Here is a 21,229-nt window from a genome sequence, read left to right as displayed (position 1 = left end):
CCATCTCACCTCACCAGGGCCTCAGGTGAAACCATAAGTAATTGGGGAAATGAGCAAGAGTGCTGCTTTCTTGGTGAACCTGGTATCAGCACAAGGGTGAAGAGATAGGCACAGAGAACACCAAACTCCTACCAAACTAGAGTCCCAGAAACAGGCTCCCAAGATTTCATCACTGAAGTAGACCTAAAAGGAACCCAACATGGCTCAGGGAAATTTGTAGAAGAGGGGGCAGAAAGATTGTTAGAACCACAAATTGGGATATTATACACAGAGACATTCCCTCTTCCCCATAACTAATGGCTACCCCCACAATGCATGACCCACAATCCCCATGGGGATAACTGGCATCCCAAATGAGAAGGGTCCCTTCGAAGGGAGGAGGACAGGGATGAGGGTAAGGATGGTACCAAAATGTGATGTGTTCACACTGAGTATGTACATCACTAATAAAGAAAAAAATGGTTAAAAAAAACTATACACAAGTGTTCATAGTAGCTGGTTTGGAACCATCTGAAACTGTGAGGTGTGATTCAAGTGTGTGAGTTCTTACTTCTTGCTGTGACCTTTTATCTCTAAAATCACCTGTGGGGCAACTTTATGTGATCTCCCACTTCTGGTGAGGAGACCTCCTTTGCTTTCTGTTATATTGTGGCACTAAGAGGTACTTACAATTTTTTTTTTTAAATTTAATTTATTAGTTTTCTTTTCAGTAAATACAGGTAGTTTGGTACCATTATTTAGGCTCATCTATGATCTACCCCCTCCCATTAGACCCTCCTTGTTAATGAAAATGTGTGCATTGTGGAGTTAGCCCCCAGTTATTGGTATGATAAATGTCTCTGCAAATCATGACCCAACATGTAACTCTGACATTCTTTCCGCCGCCTCTTCCGCAAGATTTCCCTGAGCCATGTTGGGTTCATTTTTGGTCTGCTTCAGTGCTGAGGTGTTGGGGGTCTCTGAGACTTTGGCTCTCTGATTTGGTAGGAGTTGATTTTTCTCTGCGTTGATCTCCTTCCCCTTTGTGCTGGTATCCGGTTCACAGGAAAACATCACCCTTGCTTATTTTGCCAGTTGTCCTTAGTTTCAGTTGGGCCCCTTTTGAGGTATGTTGGGGCAGCTCTCAGGATCTGCATCTATCTGGAAAAGAGAAGCAGATTCTCCAACGGAGAGTAAGTTAGCACCCGGAAAATTGAGATAACACTTACTTTTTTGATAGACAGTTTGATAGGTTTAGGCCCTCTTATACCCCGTGATTGATGGCAGCTTGATATTGTAGAGTGGGCTTGTGTTTGGGTATGGTTCTGACTTGTTTCCCAGCTCCAGCTAAGGGTCTAGTACCACTGAGTGGATCAGTTAGCCAAATCAAGAGTAATTGATTCCTCACCATGGCTGTGTACCACTATTGCACTTGTGTGGGCATCACATCCGGTTATTTGTTGCTAATTAGGTTAAACAATGTATTGCTTGGACAGATCTTGGTCATTTCCCCCAGTCGCCTATGTAGCGCCTTCTGGCACTAGACATGCTGACTGTCTGGGGACTGACTCTCTCCTGGCTTCCAGCCATGTCATTCCATTTTACGTGTCAGCTGCGTATGGAGTCTTCAGCAATAGGGTCTTACCACTGGCCTTTGGTGGATCATCAAGTACTCTGACAGAAGTCTGTCATTGTTTTGGGAAACCTTGTAGGTTTCTCTGATCAAAAGCTCATTGTGGATGGTAGGCCCAAGCTGGAAGTGGGGGTTACAGGTCAATGTCCACTAAGAAATTGAGGAAAAAGATAACTAATATACAAGAGTTAGAGAGGAGAGAGATAGAGGGGAGAAGGGGAGAGGGAGGGAGGGAAGATGTAGGAGATTTAGGTCAGTCTTGATCCTACCCTCTCCAGTGTCTTGTGGTTCAGGTGTTTCCTGTAAGGGTCTAGTGAAGGTTCAGCCATTTGGTCTGTCTTTTAGGAAGTAGAATTTTATGGTACCATTGCCGTTTGGGTCCGGATTACTGTTTTCCACCCTTTGGTTCCCTCCCCGCCCTCCCATCCATCTTATTGTCTAGTCCATGAGGTGCTTGCTGGGTATGTAAGGCATCTTGGGCAGATTCAGGTTAGGTGTTGCAGATGAGTGAGACTATGTGTCGATTTTTTTTCTGTGATGAACCCATCACGCTCATGGAGATTGAAAAAGTAATAAAAAACCTCCCAAAAAAGAAGAGTCCAGGACCAGATGGATTCCCAGCCGAATTTTATCAAACCTTCATGGAAGAACTCAAACCAATCTTCCTAAAACTGTGCCACACAATTGAAGAACAGGGAAAGCTACCCAACTCCTTCTATGAAGCTAGTATCACCCTAATCCCAAAACCAGGCAGAGATGCCACAAGAAAAGAAAACTATCGGCCTATTTCCCTAATGAACATAGACGCAAAGATCCTCAACAAAATTCTCGCAAACCGAATCCAACAACACATCAAAAGCATTATCCACCTTGACCAAGTGGGATTTATCCCAGGAACACAAGGGTGGTTCAACATACGAAAATCTGTCAATGTAATACACCACATAAACAAGCTTAAACATAAAAATCACATGATCATTTCGATAGATGCAGAAAAGGCCTTCGACAAGATACAACATCACTTCATGATCAAAACATTGGAGAGACTCGGCATGGCCGGTTCACATCTTAATATAATAAAGGCAATATAAAAAGCTCCAAAGGCCCAAATAATACTTAATGGAGAGAGACTGGAGGAATTCCCATTGAGATCAGGAACAAGACAGGGATGTCCTCTCTCACCTCTTCTTTTCAATATGGTACTTACAATTTTTAAGCCCATAAACTCCACCTGTCTCCCTCCCCTAAATTACCTCTTAGAATATTCATTCTAAATCAAACCCATTCACCTGGCAAAGATGGTGACAAGGCAAATTCTCTAGCCTTCTCTCTTCAGATAGATCTCAAACCTAAACATGCAAGGAGGTAGGCAGCTCCTAAAATGACTCTTGAGGTACAGGTTAGCATGAAATGAAAGCCCTGAGACCATACGCTGTGGAAGACATGAATACTACTGGCCACTGTGCAGTGGGCAGAGAAGAACCTCTGAGAACAGCCTTGAGCTGACTGCAGCTGGGGAGATCCAGTGTCAGAGCACTCAGCTAACCAGGGCCCAGATTTAACTGTTGCTGTTTCAAGCCACTAACACTTTGTGAGTTGTTATACATCAATAGATTACTGGATTTACCTTTTAGAAATTTTTTGTAAAAATTCTGTGATTACTAGTTCTTTCAGATAATAGTTCTGCAGAAAAGATATGCCTCACCTGATCCCAATCACCCTGTTTTCATCAGCCAATTTTTTTTTGAGAAAAAACAAAAAAGCAGGCTTTAAATATAAAAAAATAATGACCTAAATGTAAACAGGTTAAGAATAGAAGCAAACTGGGGAGATGGACCTATGGTGTAAGGTGCTTGCTTGCAAAGCTGGCCCTCAAGGGGTCAATTCCCCAGTCACCCATGTATAAAGCTAGGTGCACAAAGTACATGGGTCTGGAGTTCATTTGCAAAAGCAAGGGCCCCTGCAGGCCCATTCTCACAAACCCTTTCTCTCTCTCTCTCCCAAATAAATAAATGAACTTATTTTTTAAAAGCTTCTTATAAAAAGAGCTGAATAGAACTTAAATGGAAAATTGCCACTCTGTATTTATTTAAAAGATGAAAGATTCCTGTATTGGGTATCTACCCTAAAGGCTCCACTCTTTACCTCAGAGATATTTGTTCAACAATGTTTATAGCGGCTCAATTCACAAAAGCTAAGAACTGGAATTAAACCAGATGCCCATCGTTTGATGAATGGATAATGAAGATATGGTACATTTACACAATGGACTTCTACTCACCAGTAAGGAAAAATTATATAATGAAATTATATAATGTAGGAAAATGGGTGGACTTAGAACACATCATGCTAAGCAAACTCACACAAGCACAGAAAGACAAATGCTGCATGTTTTCTCTGATCTGTGATTCCTAATCTGGAACAGCTTGAGTTGTAAGCATACCTGACAGTCAACTCAAGAGGCAGATAATAGGGACGGGAGGGTTTGGGGGAGAAAGGAATGGGAAAGAGTGTGTGTGGGGGGTGGGGAGGAGATACAAAACTAAATCCAAAATGAATTGGTACCATAGAAACTTTCCACCTGGATAGGAGACTAAAAGATATAACCTTCAATAGGAATATGGGTATTAGAAATCAGTTACAACCCACATTGAGCTGTTGATTGGAGAGACCTACGAGGAGCCCAAAACAAGATAGGCTTCTGTCAAACCAGTTGATTACCACATGAGGTAAAAGGTAAGATCCTATTGCTGAAGTCACTGCATGCTGCTGACACAGAACACTGAGAGATCTGGCTGGAATCTGAAAGGAAGCCAGTTCCCATATAGTGCTGGAAAGTACTATAGGAGCTGCTGGGGGAAAATGGCCAAAAACATTGTGAGCAAGCAGGGGACATTGTCATATGAAAGCAACCAGCCTGAAAAGACATACACATCTGTGCAAGACATACACACCAATCTAGGTGGGTAACCAATGGCTTTCTGATTGGTTAAGAGCTCCACTCAGTAAAAAGGAACCCATAGAACTGGGAACCGAGTCAGAATTTTATGGAGGCCAAGATTATGGTCTCCAAGAAGAAGCTCTTTGGCCAAAAGAGAGGCTACACCCATAGAAGTCTCTCTAAATTAGCAATGCCTATCCTATTAAACCTATGCTGATCTCACTCTCCTTGGAGAATGGTTTTGGTTTTTTGTTTTTTTTTTTTTTGTGTGTGTGTGTGTTTCTTTGTGTTTTTTTTTTTTTTTTCTCAAAAGGTAGCAAGAACCAGGGACAACAAAAATCTATGAACAAGACAAGAAAAGTTAGCAGACTCCCTGGCAGGAGATGAAACACCCCTCTCACATCAACCAGGGCTCAGGTAGAACCACAGAGGAATTGTGAGATAAAAAACGATTGCCACTTCCATGGTGAGCCTGACAACCTGCAGGGTGGTGGAGATCGATGCTGAGGATACTCAGAATATAGCAAAGCAGAAATCCAGAAGCTGCTAAGTGCATGACACTAAAGCAGACTTAACACACGCCCTCCATACCTCAGGGAATTTGTGGAAGAAGGGGCAGAAAGAATGTAACAGCCACAGGATGGGAGGGAATATCCAGAGGCATTGCCCCCCACAATGACTGACAGGGGACTTCAAATGAAAAATGTGACCTCCTTCACGTAAGAGAGGTATCTTCTACCACATGATCTTCAGACTTGAATCACAACTCTAGTTCTTTCATCTGAAGCCCCCTGATTCAAATATGTCAATCTCTTTCAAAATCACCAAAGTATGCTGGGTGGCTTTTGGCTTGTGTTTCTCTCGCTGTCTCTGTTTGGTCCTGTGAAAGCAGGCCAGTTTCTTCTGCCATTATGGAACTTCCCCTGGATCTGTAAGCTTTAATAAATATCCCTTCCTCCATAATTGTACCTGGTCTGGAAGTTCATCTTAGTGAACCTGAAGCTGTATGCTACAGAGTCACATTTACTTAGCACCCTAAAACTTCTTATATATTTTTTAAAAATTATTTATTTGTAAGCAGAGAGAAAGAGAGGAAGAGAGAATGAGTGTACCAGGGGCTCTAGCCACTGCAAACACACTGCAGATGCATGTACCACTTTCTGCATCTGGCTTTACTTGGGTAGTGGGGAATTAAACCAGGGTTGTTGAGTGTTCCAGGCAAGTGCTTTAGCTGCTGAGCCATCTCTATAGCCCCTTATTCTTTTTTTTTTTTTTTTTTTTTTGTTTGTTTTTTGTTTTTTCAAGGTAGATTCTCACTCTAGCTCAGGCTGACTTGAAATTCACGATGTAGTCTCAGGGTGGCCTCAAACTCACTGCGATCCTCCTACTTCTGCCTCCCGAGTGCTGGGATTAAAGGTATGTGCCACCATGCCTGGCTATCTCTTGTTCTCCCTTTTGTTTTTAATATATATTTAGGGCTGTAGAAATGGCTTAGTGGTTAAGGCACATGCCTGTGAAGCCTAAGGAACCAGGTTTGATTCTCCAGGTTCCATGTAAGCCAGATGCACAAGGTGGCACTTGTCTCTGGAGTTCATTTGCATTGGGTAGAGGCCCTGGAGTGCCCATTCTCTCTATATATCTGCCTCTTTCTCTCTCTCCCCCTCTTTCTGTCTCAAAAAAAATATTTGACAAAGGAAGAGAGAAAGAGGCAGAGAACAAGAGAGAGAGAGAGAGAGAGAGAGAGAGAGAAAGAGAGAGAGAGAGAGAGAATGAGCATGGGTATGTCAGAGCTTCCTGCCACCATAAACTAACTCTAGATGCATGCACCATTTTGTACATCTGGCTTGACATAGGGAAATCAAACCCTGGATATCAGGCTTTGCAATCAGGTGCCTTTATTCACCAAGTAATCTTTCCACTCCTACAAAACTTCTTAAGGTGTAGGGCAAAGGTCAATGTTTTTAAATTTAGAAATATCAAATTGCTTTCACACCATCTGCTAAAATGGTTATTCTGCCTCTCTTGTATTGCATTAATCTTCTGTCTAAAATAAACTGGACATATTTGTGTAGGTGTATTGTTGGCTGTCTATGCTATTCCACTTGTCTCTACATATATTCCTTTGCTAACACAGCACATTTCTTATTAGTGTGGGTACATGTTATGTCTTGAAAAGATATAGAGTGATTTCTCCCATTGCCGCATTCTTTTTTGCTTCTGTATGTTGAATGTGTGGGGGTGGATGTGTAGAGTAGTATGTGTGGAATGTGCATATGTAAGTGCCATGGCAGCACTTCAATGCTCACCTGCAGTTGATGTGGAATGTGCACATGTATGTGCCATGGCTACACTCCAAATGCTCACCTGCAGTTGAGGATCCTTCACCTGTGTTGGTTGGAGTAGAATGAGTGTTTTACTTTAATGCTATTCTATCTGGTCTTGTTTTGAGCCCAAACCTCTTTTTTGACTAATTTTGAAGCCTGTGGATCTAACAATCCTCAGGTCTCTGCTATCCTGGGCAACTGGGGTTGTAGGCATGCATAGCCATGTCCAGCTACTTATGTTGAATCTGGAGATTTGAACTTGGCAGTCTCATGGTTGTGCAAGAAACACACTTACACTGAGCTGTCTCTCCAGCCACCATTGTGCTATGCTTAAAAATATTTTTAGGGGGTCTGGAGAGATAACTTAGTGGCTAAGGTACTTGCCTTCAAAGCCAAAGGATACTGGATCTATTTTCCAGGACCCATGTAAGCCAGATGCACAAGGGGTACATGCATCTGGAGTTCGTGTGCAATGGTTAGAGGCTCTAGTGTGCCCATTATCTCTCCCTCTCTGCCTCTTTCTCTCAAACAAATAAATAAATAAAATTAAAAAAAATATTTTTAGGGTTGAAGAGATGGCTCAGTGGTTAAGACGCTTGCCTGCAAAGCCTAAGGACACATGTTCTACTCTCCAGATCCCACATTAGCCAGACACACAAAGGTGAGGCAAGTGCAAGGTTTCATATACCCACTAGGTGGCACAAGTGTCTGGAGTTTAATTGTGGTGGCTGAGGCTCTGGTGTGCCAGTTCTCTCTCTTACTCTCTCTAAAAATTAAAAAAAAATAAAGAAAATTAAAAATAATTAGCTGTTACAGTAGCATTGCCATTCCACATAAAGTTTTAGAAGATTCTTGTCTTTACCTTCAAAATATTATGTGCTATATATAGTATTTAAATCAGATGTCCTCAATAAAACTCATGTGTTCTGAATGTTTGCTCCCAAGCTGGTGGCAATTTGTGAGTTAAAGTTTTGTTGGACGAAGTCTTTTTCTGGGGTCAGGCTTAGGAATGTTCTAGTCAGCTCCCCCTTACCAGAACTCTGATCACTGTCTTGCTGGTATGGCAGAGGTGATGTCCAGCCTCTGCTTATGCCATACTTTCCCCTACCATCATAACATTTCCCCTTGAAACTATAGGCCAAAAAAAAAAAAAAAAAAAAAAAAGCTGTCCTCCCATCAGCTGCTTTTGGTCAGGAGCTATGTTTCAGCAATGAGAAGATAATTGAAGCAGGGAATACTGGTATCAAATGAGTGGAGCTGTTGCTGCTAGAAACCCGACTGTGTGGCTTTGGGCCTTTTGGAACTGATTTTTAAGGGGAGTGTGGAAGGATTTGAAACATTGGCTTAAGAGATGTCTTGCAGTGCTCTAAGCAGAACTTGATAGACCATTTTGGTCAAAGTTCAAAGGCCTAAATGCAGTAAGAACTAGGCTTGGCTTATGAGGGAAAGAATGAGCCTTGTCTGGATGGGGCTACAGGCATTTTGAGAGGTTAGCTGTGTTCTGCCCATGTCTTGAGAAATTGAGCAGGGGTGAGTTTAGAAGAAGTGGATTGCTATAAGCAGAAGGATGACATAGAAATAAATAACCCAGGCTGAAGACTACAGCCTGCTTCAGCTGAAAATCTTTGAGAGGTTACCACCACTGAGATTGGGCCAGTTGCTTTGCACTGGAACAAAAGAAAGAATGCTGACTTTTTCTAAAGTAGAAATACTGAAGGAAGTGTCCTAGTCTCTTCAACCCATGGATTAACACTGGTAGCCTACGTCGTACTATGGTACAGGAACAAAAGGGTCAGTGGATTGCAATAAAGCTTTATTGGAGATAGCCATTATGCAATGTGAGACAGGACTGTTGGAGGCTCAATGGAGCCATGTGGATGAACCATGGATTCCAGTAAAAATCCTAAGATTTTGGAGATACTAGGAGTATGGGACAATTGCCAAGCACAGAAGTTGGCTCAGTGTGGATTGTTACCTGGGTTGTAAACAGCCTAGCTGGAGGGTTAGAATTGGAACCTCCGAGACTTCATCACTGGTTAAAGATGCTAGACTTGGAGCTTGTGGTGGTTTGATTTAGCTGTTCCTCATAAATTTAGGTGTTTTGAATGTTAGGTTCACAGCTGATAGAAATTTGGGAATTAATGCCTCCTGGAGGTGGTGTATTGTTGGGGCAAGCTTATGGGTGTTATAGCCAGTTTCCACATGCCAGTGTTTGGCACTCTCCTGTTGCTATTGTCCACCTTATGTTGGCCAGGGGGTGATGTTCACCCTCTCCTCATGCCACCATCTTACCCTGCCATCATGGATCTCCCCCTCAAGCCTGTAAGCCAAAATAAACCCTTTTTACCCCACAACTTGTACTTGGTCAGTGTTTTCTGGCAACAATGCAAACCTGACTGCAACAGAGCTATAGGGTTTGATGTTTGCCCAGTTTTAGATGTTGTAAAAGTTCCATTTTTCCTTCCTATGCCGAATCCCATCCTTTTCAGTGTGAATGTTTACTCTGTGCCATTATATGTTTTTGGTTTTACAGGCTCACAGCTAAGAGACCTTGGACTATGAAGATGTTTGAGAAGCATTGAGATTAATAAAAACTGTGGGGGATATTAAAGTCAGACTGAATGCATTACATTTTACATAATGGATGGTCCTGAGTTTATAGTGGCCATGGGTGAAACATGGTGGCTTGAATCAGATGTCCCATAAATTCATATGTCCCAAGCTGGTGGAAATTTGGGAGCTAGAGTGTAGCTAGAGGATTGTGTGGTTGGAGGTGGTTTTAGGGGTGTTATAATCATCTCCCCCTTGCCAGTTTTCAGCTCACTCTCCTGCTGCTGTTTTCCACCTGCTATGTTGAAGTTAATGCCCAGCCTCTGTTCATGCAATGCTTGCCCCTACCATTATGAAGCTTCCCAATGAGACTATAAACCAAAATATGAAACTTTCCCCCCTTCATCTGTTTTTAGTTGGGTGCTCTGTCCTGAAAATGAGAAGGAACCACAACAAATCTATATATCACTTTCGAGACTTTTTTGTCACATTTTATCATACTGAGTGTCCCCAAATCATGCTATTTGTTTGTCGCACTTATTTAAGTCTTTGATTTCTTTCACAAGTATTTTGTAGTTTTGATACATGAACAGTGAAGATATTTTTTCAAATTTATACCAACATTTATCTTATTGGAAAATTATACATTACTATAATTATATTTTTGCATATTTATCAAGAATTTACTAATGTATGGAAACATAATTGACTTTTGTTATGTTGGTCTTGCATGTTGCTACCTTTCTGAACATTAATTCTGGAATGTTTTTGTTGTTACTGTTTGCTTGATTAGAAGTAGATTTACTTCCTTCCTAATCCCCACTTCTGTCTTCCCTCTGCTTGTGATGCATATGCACTGTAATAAGTTGGATTCCTGCTCATGCTGGCAAACCTTCCTTGTCATGATGGAAGATATTCCCTGGAACTATTAGCAAAAATAAATCCTTCCTTCCTTAAGCCGCTTCTTGTCAGACATTTGGTCACAGAATCTGAAAAGTAACTAGTATGGAAATTAGGTACTGAGAAGTGGGGCTATTGCTGCATCGATTATGTAGTTCACAGGCTTTAGTTTGTAGGGGGAATGTGGAAGAGTTTGAAACTATGAGGTAGAAAGGCTCCAGAATGCTATAAGAAGAGTATAATGAGGCTCTCTCTTAGGAGTTTGAAAGATCAGAATGTGAAACAGAGACAGTGGAGGTCAAGTTCAGGAGGTTTCACAGGGGAACAAGTACTCTATTCAGAGCTATGCTAAAGACAGTAATGTTTTGTGTTGGCAATAAATAAATAATAAATATCTGGCTGTATTCTGCCAAGTCCTGAGAACTTGAATGAGCTTGAATTAGACTTTAAAGTTAATGGGCTAATTTGTTTGGTGGAGGAAATTACAAGACAGTATAGCATTCAAACTATAGTATTGTTAGTACTCACTGCTCTTTACAGTGAATAAAAAGAGAATATACAGAGAATAAAAAGATATGAAAATTATGTAAGAAAAGTTTGTGAGCAAGTTAAAGTTCTGGATGAGGAGACTCATATGACAAAGCCTCTGCAACAGGCAGAAATTTAAAATATTGAAGTGATGAAGCAAAAACCCTACTCTTTACAGGTAAAACAGGAAAGGTAATCTGAAGGCAAGCTATCCCCAAAGAAAACACTATCTTGTTTGAAGGCAAATTATTTTGAAAGGTGGTAGCCTGACTGGAGAATGCTATAGAAGGGTTCCCTTCTCAGAAACAATAGTCTGAGAAGTATTTTCATGGACTCAGCAACTAAAGCACACAGACACTATTACAGCTTTGGTCTATGGGATTCATGCTTCAACTGGATCTGGCAGCAGATATATTGGCAGCAGCATCCACATGGTGCTGGTATGTAGCCATGAAAATACAAGATTGAGAGGGTCATGATGTATTACTTTATAGTTTCACAGCAGTGAAGGTTATTCTTAAATTGCAATAGAGACCTCTGAATGTTGGAAAACTCAGGACCATGGGACATCTGCTAAAGAAAGCTGCAGTCTCAAGGTGAAGTAAACCCGTAAGAGGCTATGTGTGCTACAGGCGGCAGATGTGAAGGGGCCTTTAGGAGCCCTGATGATCCCATCAGTAGTCCCGAATGCCGGACATGGAGCTGTAGGATTTGATGTTTGCCCTACTGTGTTTTGGCTTACTTTTGTCTGATCTTTCCTTACAATGACCTTATTATTCCTTTTTGAATCGGGATTGTATGTTCTGTACCATTTTATGTTAGATGTAACATGTGCTTTGATTTTACAAGGGCTCACAATTAAGAGACTGCCTTAAGTCTCCTTAAGTCTCACTCTAGCCCAGGCTGACTTGGAATTCACTATGTAGTCTCAGGGTGGCCTTGAACTCATGGCAATCCTCATACCTCTGCCTCCTGAGTACTGGGATTAAAGGCATGCGCCACCATGTCCGGCCTTCCAAAGAGACTTTTGAAGTTGGACTAAATGTATTTATTATGAGATGGCCATGAGCCTATGAAGTCAGGAGAAGAACATTGCAGTTTTAATGTAAAATAGGATCATGTGTTCAAAGACTTGGTTCCCACCTGATGGCACTGTTTTGGGAAGGTTGTGGAAATGTTATGAGGTAAGCCTTATTGGAAGGGTCACTGGATGAGCCTTGAGATTTTTTATTTGTTTGTTTGTTTTTTGAGGTAGGGTCTCACTCTAGCTCAGGCTGACCTGGAATTCACTATAGAGTCTCAGGGTGGCCTCAAACTCATGACAATCCTCCTACCTCTGCCTCCCGAGTGCTGGGATTAAAGGTGTGTGCCACCATGCCCGGCAAGCCTTGAGACTTTATATGCTGTCCTTACTTCCTGTTTGCCCTCTGCTATCTGGTGCAGAGGAGCTGTCATGTCTTCCTTCCCATCATGTAATGTATCACCTGGAATAGTAAACTGAAGTAAACCCTTAAGTTGCTTCTTCTTATCAGGTATTTGGACCAGTAACAAGAAATGTGACTAATACAAGAGGTGAGTACCTTAAGGTACCATTAAAAGCTTATTAAATTTTCTTTCTACTATTTTGATTTTGGTATTAGTGTCTTTTATATATTTGTAACAAATTTGTGCTATATAAAACTTATTCTTTACTGTCAGTGACAATACTGAGAGAAGTGCTTAATGTGGTGATATTTATGCACATTGCATTCCTAGTGTCATTACATACCAACCAGTTCTTCCCCAACTAATTCATAGCAAAAGTAAAACATAATGCCCTTGCTTTAAAAGTATTAATTCAATTGTTTTGACGTGATGGATATGCATTGATATCTTTAAAAGTTACAGGAAGCCAGTATTTGTGGTTTGACAGTATTGTTATAACTATATCTTGTGACTCAAGTGTTCCAAGCAGTAGTTCAAAGTGATGAAAACACCACATACAATCTCTGCTTGGCTCCACTACTCTACTGTGAACACTGCAGACAAACGTATGCAAATGAACAAGCATCACTGTACTTTAGTAACTCTTTATTGACAGACATTAAAATTTGAATTCCATATAAATTTATATGCTGCAAAATGTTATTCTTTTTGATTTTTTAACTATTTAAGTAAGTAAAAACTATTTTTAGGCTGTGGACTATATAAAAGTCAGCAGCAGGCCAGATTGGGTGATGGGTCACAATTTGTTTGCCTCAGTCTCATGGGATTTACATTTTAAAGGGCAGAAGGAGAAAATGAACCATAAAACAAGTAAATGAACAGTGTGGTGGTTTGATTCAGGTGTCCCCCATAAACTTAGGTGTTCTGAATGCTAGGTTCCCAGCTGATGGATATTTGGGGATTAATGCCTCCTGGAGGGAGTGTATTGTTGGGGGCGGGCTTATGGGTATTAAAGCCAGTTTCCCCATGCCAGTGTTTGGCACACCCTCCTGTTGCTGTGGTCCACCTTATGTTGGCCAGGGGGTGATGTCCAACTTCTGCTCATGCCATCGTTTTCCCCTGCCATTGTGAAGCTTCCCCTCGAGCCTGTAAGCCAAAATAAACCTTTTTTCCCCAGAAGCTACTCTTGGTTGGGTGATTTCTACCAGCAATGAAAACCGGACTGCAACAGTAAAGTGGTACCGAGGAGTGGGATTGCTGCTAAACACCTGACTATGTGGCTTCAGCCTTTTTGGAGCTGATTTTCAAGAGGAAAGTGGAAGGAGTTTAAATCTTGGCCTAAGAGATGCCTTGTAGTGCTGTAAGTACAGCTTGATGGACTATTCTGGTCAGTGCTACAGGACCTGAATGCAGTAAGAACTATGGACTATGAGGTTTGGCTCACGAGGGTGAGGAAGAGCTGTGCTTGGAATGGGCTAGCAGTTTGTGGGAAAAGCTTGCTGTTATGCCCGTGTCCTGAGAAGTTGTGCAATGTTGTTTTGTGTAGAAATGAACTGGTGTGAGTAGAGGGATATGGCACAGAAAGAAAAATCTTTGGGTGAACTGTTGCCCATTCAGCTGCAACTGAGAGATTACAATCTATGAGACTGGGCTAGCTGACCTGCACTGGGGCAACAAGAAGAATGTAGACTCTTTTGAAGGGACCTGAGTGCTCAAGGAGTGTCCTGTTCTTCAAAGTCTGCTTTATTCCCCCCTGGATTAACAAATTGGCACCCTACCTGGTATTGTGGAGTATAACAAATGCTGGAAAGAGGGTCATTGAGTTTGCAACACGGTCTTGTGTTTTGGAAATGGCCATGGGCAGTGTGAAGCGGGTTTGCTGGTTGCCTGCATAGAGATCCCATGGGGCCATGAGGATGAACCATGGATTGCAGTGGAGACCCAGTGGAGATGCTGGGACCACGAGAAAGCTGCCAAGGAGCTGCCGGCCCCAATGAAGTTCCCAGGACTGTGAGTAGCCTAGCTGGAGGGGAGGAATTGGAATGCCAGAGAATTGTTACTGGTTAGAATTATCAGACTTGAAGATTTGTCATTGGTTAGAGTTGAAACTATAGAGTTTGATATTTGTCCTGGTTGTTTTAAATCTTGTATTGGTTGAATGTTTCTTTGCTATGCCCAGTGCCATCTATTGCAGTGTGAATATTTATTCTGTGCCATTATGGGATTTTTGAGGTTATTTTTTGGTATTATAGCTCAGTTAAAAGATCTTGAATTATGGGGATGTATGAACATCATTACTATGGGGACTTTTAGAGTCAGACTGAATGCATTGTATTTTACGTCATGTATAGATATCAGTTTATGGGGGCCAGGGGCAGAATGTGGTGGTTTGATTCAGGTGTCCCCCATAAACTTAGGTGTTCTGAATGCTAGGTTCCCAGCTGATGGATATTTGGGAAATAATGCCTCCTGGAGGGAGTGTATTGTTGGGGGCGGGCTTATGGGCTTTATAGCCAGTTTCCCCATGCCAGTGTTTGGCACACCCTCCTGTTGCTGTGGTCCATCTTATGTTGGCCAGGGGGTGATGTCCACCTTCTGCTCATGCCATCGTTTTCCCCTGCCATCGTGAAGCTTCCCCTCGAGCCTGTAAGCCAAAATAAAGCTCTTTTTCCCAGAAGCTACTCTTGGTTGGGTGATTTCTACCAGCAATGTAAACTGGACTGCAACAAACAGATAATAAAAGAGAATATTTTTTATTATTTTTATTTATTTATTTGAGAGCGACAGAGAGAGAGAAAGAGGGAGAGGGAGAGAGAGAGAGAGAGAGAGAGAATGGGTGCTCCAGGGCCTCCAGCCACTGCAAACGAACTCCAGACACATGCACCCCCTTGTGCATCTGGCTAATGTGGGTCCTGGTGAATTGAGCCTCAAACCGGGGTCCTTAGGTTTCACATGCAAGTGATTAATCACCAAGCCATCTCTCCAGCCCAAGGAGAATATTTTAAATATATATATGATTATTTATTTACTTAACACTGAAAGAGAGAGAGAGAGACAGAGAGAGGGAGAGAATGGGCATGCCAGGGATTCCAGCCACTGTAAATGAACTCCAGACACATGCGCCCTCTTGCGCATCTGGCTAAGGTGGGTCCTGGGGAATTGAACCTGGGTTCTTTGGCTTTGCAGGCAAATGCCTTAACCACTAAGCCATCCCTCCAGCCTTTTTTAAAAAGATGAGAATATTTTATATTAATGGGAAATTAAATAGTAAATGTGGTGGGTTGATTCAGATGTCACCCATAAACTTACGTGTTCTGACTGCTAGGTTCCCAGCTGATGGAGATTTGGGAATTAATGTCTCCTGGAGGGAGTGTATTGTTGGGGGCGGGCTTATGGATATTATAGCCAGTTTCTCCTTGCCAGTGTCTGGCACACTCTCCTGTTGCTACAGTACATCTTATGTTGGCCAGGGGGTGATGTCCACCCTCTGCTCATGCCATCATTTTCCCTGCCATCATGGAGCTTCCTCTTGAGCCTATCTATAAGTGAAAATAAACCTCTTTTACCCACAAGTTTCTCTTGGTTGGGTGATTTCTACCAGTGCAACCCTGACTGCAACAGTAAAGTGGTACCGAGGATTGGGATTGCTGCTAGAAACCTGACTCTGTGGCTTTGGCCTTTTGGAGCTGATTTTCAAGAGGAATGAGGAAGAATTTGAAACCTTGGCCTAAGAGATGCCCTGTAGTGCTGTAAGTACAGCTTGATGGGCTATTCTGGTCAGAGTTGAAAGACCTGAATGAAGTAAGAACTATGTACTGTGAAGTTTGGCTTATGAGGGTGAGAAAAAGCTTTTCCTGGACTGGGCTACCAGTTTGTTTGAGGCTTGCTGTTATGCCCTTGTCCTGAGAAGTTGTGCAGGATTGCTTTGCATAGAAATGAATTGGTGTGAGCAGATGGATATGTCACAGAAAAAAAAAAAACAAAAAAACAAAAAACCAAAACTGGGTGAACTGCTTCCCATTCAGCTGCAATTGAGAGATTATATACAACCTTTGAGATTGAGCCAGCTGACTAGCAATGGGAAAACAGGAAGAATGTAGACTCTTTTGAAGGGGCTTGAGTGCTCAAGGAGTGTCCTGTTCTTCCAAGTCTGTTTTATTCCCCACTTGATTAACAAATTGGCACCCTACCTGGTATTGTGGAGTATAAGAAATGCAGGAAAGAGAGGGTCATTGAGTGTGCAACAAAGTCTTGTGTTTTGGAAATGGCCATGGGCAGTGTTAAGCAGTTTTGCTGGTTGCCTGCATGGAGACCCCATGGGGCCATGAGGATGAACCGTGGACTGCAGTGGAGACCCAGTGGAGATGCCCAGACCATAAAATGGCTGCTAAGGAAAGCTGCTGACCCCGGATGAAGTTTTCTAGGAGTGTGAGTAGCCTAGTGGGAGGAGTGTAATTGGAAGTCCAGAGACTTGTTGCTGGTTAGAGTTATACGAATGGGAGATTTGTCACTAACTAGAGTTGTTGGACTTGGGCCATAGAATTTGGTATTTGCCCTGTTTAAATCATGTATTGCTTCAGTGTTTCTTTGCTATGCCCAATGCCATCTTTTGCAGTGTGAATGTTTATTTTGTGCCATTATGGATTTTGGGGGGAGAATTTTTGTTATTATGGCTCTGTTAAAAGACCTTGCACTATCAGGATGTATGTGCATCATTGGGATTTATAAAAACTGTGGGAAGTTTTAAAGTTGGATTGATGAATTGTATTTTACATGATGTATGAATATCAGTTTATGGGGGCCAGGGCGGAATGTGGTGGTTAGATTCAGGTGTCCCCCATAAACTTAGGTGTTCTGAATGCTAGGTACCCAGATGATGGAGATAAGGGAATTAATGTCTCCTGGAGGGAGTGTGTTGTTGGGGGTGGGCTTATGGGTGTTTTATCCAGTTTCCCCTTGCATTGTTTGGCACACTCTCCTGTTGCTAAGGTCCACCTAATGTTGGCTAGGGGGTGATGTCCACCCTCTGCTCATGCTGTCATTTTCTCCTGCCATCATTAAGCTTCCCCTTGAGCCTATCTAAAAGCCAAAATAAACCTCTTTTTCCCACAAGCTGTTCTTGGTTGGGTGATTTCTACCAGAAATGAGAACCTTTCTGCAACACTAAGTTAGTCAGGGGGTTTGTCTGTGAGGGAATGGGAAAGGAAACCCAAAAAATTAAAATGTAACTATAGCAGAGCTGAATACTGAGTACTCTATGATAGCATGGCACATGGAGGAGGCAGGCACATCTATGAGCAGAGCTGAGTACAGGGCACTCTATGATAGCATGGCATATGGAGGAGGCAGGCACGTCTATGAGCAGAGCTGAGTACAGGGCACTCTATGATAGCATGGCATATGGAGGAGGCAGGCACATCTATGAGCAGAGCTGAGTACAGGGCACTCTATGATAGCATGGCATATGGAGGAGGCAGGCACATCTATGAGCAGAGCTGAGTACAGGGTACTCTATGATAGCATGGCACATGGAGGAGGCAGGCACATCTATGAGCAGAGCTGAGTACAGGGCACTCTATGATAGCATGGCATATGGAGGAGGCAGGCACGTCTATGAGCAGAGCTGAGTACAGGGCACTCTATGATAGCATGGCATATGGAGGAGGCAGGCACGTCTATGAGCAGAGCTGAGTACAGGGCACTCTATGATAGCATGGCACATGGAGGATTCAGGCACATCTATGAGCAGAGCTGAGTACAGGGCACTCTATGATAGCATGGCATATGGAGGAGGCAGGCACGTCTATGAGCAGAGCTGAGTACAGGGCACTCTATGATAGCATGGCATATGGAGGAGGCAGGCACATCTATGAGCAGAGCTGAGTACAGGGCACTCTATGATAGCATGGCATATGGAGGAGGCAGGCACGTCTATGAGCAGAGCTGAGTACAGGGCACTCTATGATAGCATGGCATATGGAGGAGGCAGGCACGTCTATGAGCAGAGCTGAGTACAGGGCACTCTATGATAGCATGGCATATGGAGGAGGCAGGCACGTCTATGAGCAGAGCTGAGTACAGGGCACTCTATGATAGCATGGCATATGGAGGAGGCAGGCACATCTATGAGCAGAGCTGAGTACCGGGCACTCTATGATAGCATGGCACATGGAGGAGGCAGGCACGTCTATGAGCAGAGCTGAATACAGGGCATTCTACGATACCATGGCATAAGTAGGAGGCAAGTACAAGCTTGGTGACTTAGAATAACCAAGAAATCATTGTCACGAACACAATGGAAAAGTCAAATGGGGACTGGTGATATTCAAGAATGCAAATAAGGGTAATAATGTAATGTGAAAGGACTTGTCCTTAATTAGTGGGGCACTGTATGAGTTCTGATATGTCTATTCAAATTTTATATACTGTGGTTATGATCCCTTACTAATTTATGACTACCAAAATATTGTGAACTTGAAAAAGAAAGCAGAGGAGAAAATGTTTTTATTTTTGCCAAAAAAAGTTCTAGAAAAACATAGTATCTTCTACTTAAACCTTTATGTCAATAAGAAGAGATATAATTAAACTACACAATTTACATAATGTCCATCCTTTCAATTGTGGTTTCACTCTTCACAAATATGTAAGGCAAGTTATTATAGTTTCACATGAAGTCTATTTTTCTTAAACTTAAAACATTAAATACTTCATTTACAACTTTTTTATTGTTGTTGTCATTTTGTAATCAGGCCAATTTGTGTGTGTGAAGCTTGTTCTATTTTTTTTTTCTGTGTATCAGAAGGAAAATCATTTTTAAGTTTGCATTGATTTGTGGCAATATTTGTATTCAACAATCAAATGCTAGACTATTTCCTTTTAAATGGCCATGCACTTAATTAGTTTCACTTGTTCAGCAATTAATTAGTTTCAGAGATTTCTTACTTTGGTATTGAACCTAACTATTGATAGCTGGTGTAGATACTGTATCTGAATTGCCATGTGTGTTTGACATTCCCATCACGTAAAGTCCTCACACTTGGGAAAAAATTCTCCATTATTATGTCATCTCATGTCTTTCATAATTGTGAAATATCCTTCAAGTAGCTTCTTGTCCTCATTTATTTTCTCCAGGACTGCTTCTAGTAAATATGAGGCAAAAGGAAGCTGTGAAAGAAATACACAAAAAAGGGTCATCAAAACTCTATATTTTCTTCAGTTCAAAAACATACACTAAACATTATCAAACCATTAACATTTAGCTATCTGCAACTTTGCACCTATCATGGTGCCCTCCTGGATCTCTTTTCAACCAATCTTGCTGCTTAGTGTGGGTAATTTTGTCTTTTCTAATAAAAATGATAAAAGAGCAGAAGTAAAATGAAAAAAGATAAACGCCTTATTGAACAATTCATGGTTTACTGACCATGTTAATGATGTAATCTGCAATACAAGCAGCTAAGCCATTTGTCTTCAGTCAGCTGATCAATAGCAGGTTACAGTCATCTCTAGGGCATGCAGGCCCACAGTAGTAGTACTGTATGTTCATCACTCATAAAAGAATGAGAGAGAACTATCAATATGCTTGTCTGAATGAGAGCCCAACATCTCAAGAGTTGCAGGATAAAATTTCATCGAGAAAAAAATGGCAAAAGTATACTCATTGATTAAGTTGTTAAAGTTTGTTTGGTATATCAAAGTGTAATACACATGTTTCAAAAACTGCTGAGTTTATGAAATGTGAGTACATTTTAAAATTTCATAATTGATATAACTTTGCTGGTAGTTTTATTGTTCCCTCTGCTTCACTGGTTTGCCAGTAGAATTCAGACACACATCACTGGCTGTAAGAAAAAGCAAGTTTGAAATGACACCTCAATTACCTCCCATAGTTCTACCTACTTTTATCCTTGCTAACAGTAATCAAATCTCACATATGAGGTCTGTAATAATTAAGAAATTCATTAAGTATTGATTGGAATTGTATTTTGATTAACCAGGGAAACACTACTTTTGTTCCCTGACTATAGTAGGAGAAGCCTATAGTGCTCAATTCTTTTCCTACAGGGTCTCTTTCTGTGTTGGGATGGGCACTGAAGGCCTCACTTGTCATCCCCTGAGCAAAAGACAGCCTCATGTCAGTGGTATGAGTTGCTTAGCTGTGGGATTATAATTAAGCCAGTCAGAATGCTTCCCCCCCCCCCTAAATTTCAACTGGTGAAAAGAAAAAAAAGTATTGGTGGTGGTCTTCTAAATAGCTTCCTATTTTCTAATGATCCTTCACCTATAGACAGTCTGAATCTGAACTTTCTTCCCTGGATCACAAGTACTTAAGACTTTTTCTTACCTGAAACTCACCAGTGAAGAATAAAGTATATCAAAATAGAACATTTCAAAAAAAATTTAAAAAGAACCTTTCTTTAATTCTAAAATGCAACTGAATATAAGGTAAATGTAAGTATGTGTGTATAGATGCTTAAAACAACTTTTCTAGTGGGAAAAGCTGACACATCAAATATCCACTACATATGCATTCCAATTTCAGACATGTGAAAAAGAAGGAAAATGGCATCAAGCATCGAGAAAGGAAGATCTCTCCTGGATGATTAAAATATTAAATTATTACTTTGACACATTGTGTTTCTGGGATGCAGAGAAGAGTTATACTCGGTGAAACTGCCAGTTATACTACTCAGATAATGCAATCACAAAGGCATTGCTGCAGTTTGCTTCACAATGCTGGCACAGAAAGCAATTGTGGGAGGAAAGGATTTATTTTGATTTACAGATTCAAGGGGAAGCTCCATGATGGCAGGGGGAAAAATGGCCCGAGCAGAGGCTGAACATCACCTCCTGGCCAACATCAGGTGGATAGCATCAGCAGGGGAGAGTACCAAACACTGGCAAAGAAGCTAGCTTTAATACCCATAAGCCTGGCCCCAACAACACACT

General features: G+C 41.7%; 1 protein-coding gene across 4 annotated transcripts in view; it reads right to left on the bottom strand.

Moving 5' to 3' along the window:
- Positions 1 to 18,874: 18,874 nt before the first annotated feature.
- Positions 18,875 to 21,229, bottom strand: part of Cntln (centlein) — a 292,751-nt gene continuing 290,396 nt past the window's right edge. For all 4 annotated transcript variants that reach the window (XM_045135495.1, XM_004658429.2, XM_045135491.1 and 1 more), the window contains one exon: positions 18,875 to 19,444. In XM_045135495.1, the coding sequence (XP_044991430.1) occupies positions 19,343 to 19,444 (102 nt within the window). In that variant the 3' untranslated portion in view covers positions 18,875 to 19,342. The remainder of the gene's footprint in view (positions 19,445 to 21,229) is intronic.

This window comes from Jaculus jaculus, chromosome 1 (assembly GCF_020740685.1).
Source record: "Jaculus jaculus isolate mJacJac1 chromosome 1, mJacJac1.mat.Y.cur, whole genome shotgun sequence".
Taxonomy (NCBI): Eukaryota; Metazoa; Chordata; class Mammalia; order Rodentia; family Dipodidae; genus Jaculus; species Jaculus jaculus.
The sequence above is the reverse complement of the archived record's forward strand: the minus strand, read 5'-3'. Positions and strand labels throughout refer to the sequence as shown.